At 39.0% G+C, this 2,382-nt stretch overlaps 1 protein-coding gene across 3 annotated transcripts in view; it reads left to right on the forward strand.

The window, feature by feature from the left end:
• Positions 1-2,067, forward strand: part of APOO (apolipoprotein O) — a 62,073-nt gene extending 60,006 nt beyond the window's left edge. For all 3 annotated transcript variants that reach the window (XM_059386323.1, XM_059386322.1, XM_059386324.1), the window contains one exon: positions 1,817-2,067. In XM_059386323.1, coding sequence (XP_059242306.1) covers positions 1,817-1,822 — 6 coding nt within the window. In that variant the 3' untranslated portion in view covers positions 1,823-2,067. The remainder of the gene's footprint in view (positions 1-1,816) is intronic.
• The last annotated feature ends 315 nt before the right edge of the window (positions 2,068-2,382 follow it).

Genomic DNA, 2,382 nt, shown 5'->3' on the forward strand with positions numbered 1-2,382 from the left:
CTGCCTGCTTCTCTGCCTACTTGTGATGTCTCTCTGTCAAATAAATTAAAAAAAAATATTTTATTTATTTGACAGACAGAGAGAGAGAGAGATCACAAGCAGGCAGAGAGGCAGGCAAAGAGAGAGAGGGGAGGAAGCAGGCTCCCCGCGGAGCAGAGAACCCGACGTGGGGCTCGATCCCAGGACTCTGGGACCATGACCCGAGCCGAAGGCAAAGGCTCCAACCCACTGAGCCACCCAGGCGCTCCAATAAAATCTTTTTGAAAGGAAATTTTTTTAGATAAATATTTTCAGTTTGTCTAGTCCTCTGTTCCTTTTTTAACTTCTGTTAATAGTTTGACATACCATTCCATACTTTTTTCTCTGTGTGTAAATGTGTGCACAGCCATACTTTCTTTTGGTTTTTTGACAGAATGAGCTCATATTCCTAGAATTGTTTTGCAAGTACATTGAAACCTCCATGAGGGAACATATCTCAATTTTATTATCACACCTAAAGAAATTAACACTAATTGTTTAATATCATTTCATATTTAGGTAGTATGCAGATTTCCCTGACTGTCTTTTTGTGTTTGGTTTTTTGGAATCAGGATCTGAACAAGATCTTCCCATTACATTTGACTGATAGGTCCCTTAAGTCCCTTTTAAACCGTAATAGTTCCTTCTCCTTCATTTTCCCCTTGCCATTCATTTTTTGAAAAACAGGCCTATTTATCCTCTAGAAGATCCCACATTCTGGCTGTGGCTGAGTACATCCATTTAGTGTTGTTCTGTTTACCTCTTGGTTCTTCTCTTCTCTGCATTTTCTGTAAACAGATAGTTAGATCTGAAGGCTCCATCAGATTGAGGCTCAGTTTTGGTAAGAATACTTCATAAGGCAGTACTGTCTTTAGCTGTGTCGAACAAATGAAATAACTTGCCTTTTTTCCACTTAATTTCTTACGTGCATCTTTTTCTCTTAGTACTTAGAGATCTATCTCATTCCTCTTCTTAGCTGCTGCTTAATAATTTCCTAGTATGGACTCCCGTGGCCTATTGAATCCTTATTAGTATAGGTCATTTCTACTTTGCAGTTTTAACAAAGCAGTAAATGTATTGAATTCTTAGAGAAGTCCTAAAGAGTTATAATAACCAAATAAACCAGATGGAAATAATAAACCAAAATGGAAAAGGTAAGCTAGGAGGTTTACATGTTTAACTTAAGAAGTTTTGTTTTTATACTAAAAGACATGTTTGTATCTAAAACCGTATCTCTAAAATGTTGGTAAAACTCTAATTGCCAAGTAGTTTCTTTACATCTTGGGAAGAAAGCAATCTGGAGAAGAATTCCTTTGTCTTTTGTATGTCTTTGGATAATGTGTGTTCCACTCCAGAGAAGAACAGTGAGGTGGTACGAGCACAGGTCTACGCTAGCCTGACGGTGATGTAATCACACTCTCTGCTTAAGCAGATGGACGGAAATGTAGTTGTTTGGTTTTTCATAAGGGGAGAGTTGTGGTGTGCACTGTGCCATTTAAGCATTTATTTTTTGTGTATTCATCCATCCGTCTGTTTAATTATGCTCAGGTACACAGCCAGTTGAGAATCTGAATGTAGTTTGGATGAAACCCAAAACCTTCCTGCTTTGTAGTTAAGTGTCTGTAAAATAGAAATAATTACAGTTTTCTCTGGCACACGATGGTCCTTATGGTCATAATAGTAATGTAAATATTTGATATGGTTTCTCAATTTAGCCCTAATGAATTTTCAAAAAACAAAGTTTTAGAGTCTCTTTTTTCCCCCCGGCAGTTTACTTATGGCTTTCTTTTTCTTTCAGTTATAGGTAAACATTGGAAACTCCACGCAGTAAACCAATATTTCTACAGAAAAATGGCAGAGAAGTCAGTACCGAATGTAGTAAATTGGCTTTCTTCTTCAGGATAAACTATGCTAGGCTTCTTTGTTATCTTGGGTGATACCATACTACAAGTGGACTAATTGGAAATCCTTTCACCTAGAGAGAATGTCTAGCCTTAGAACTCGTTCTCATGTTGCTATTTATGTACATAATTAAAATTCCAAATTAAAAAAAAAAAGTTGTTTTGCTTTTTTTTTAATGTTCTTGAGTGACAGTTGAAGCCTCTCCGGTGCCCATGTGTGTGGTATGCATGGTTGTGTGTGTGGTATGTCTGAGTGTACGTGTGTGTGTGCACGCACGTGCATGTGTGAAAGAAAACCGTTAACTCCCCCCAGGGCAGTACCAGCTGGCGGTGTACACGGCACAAGCCCCACGAGAGTTGAGTCAAGCAGAGCAGCTCCAGAGCTGAGACACGAGGCTTCACCGGCCAGTGTGAGAACGTAACTCGGAAGTAATAGCTGGCCCTTCAGTGGTGAGAAGACCTG

Source organism: Mustela nigripes, chromosome X (assembly GCF_022355385.1).
Source record: "Mustela nigripes isolate SB6536 chromosome X, MUSNIG.SB6536, whole genome shotgun sequence".
NCBI classification, from domain to species: domain Eukaryota; kingdom Metazoa; phylum Chordata; class Mammalia; order Carnivora; family Mustelidae; genus Mustela; species Mustela nigripes.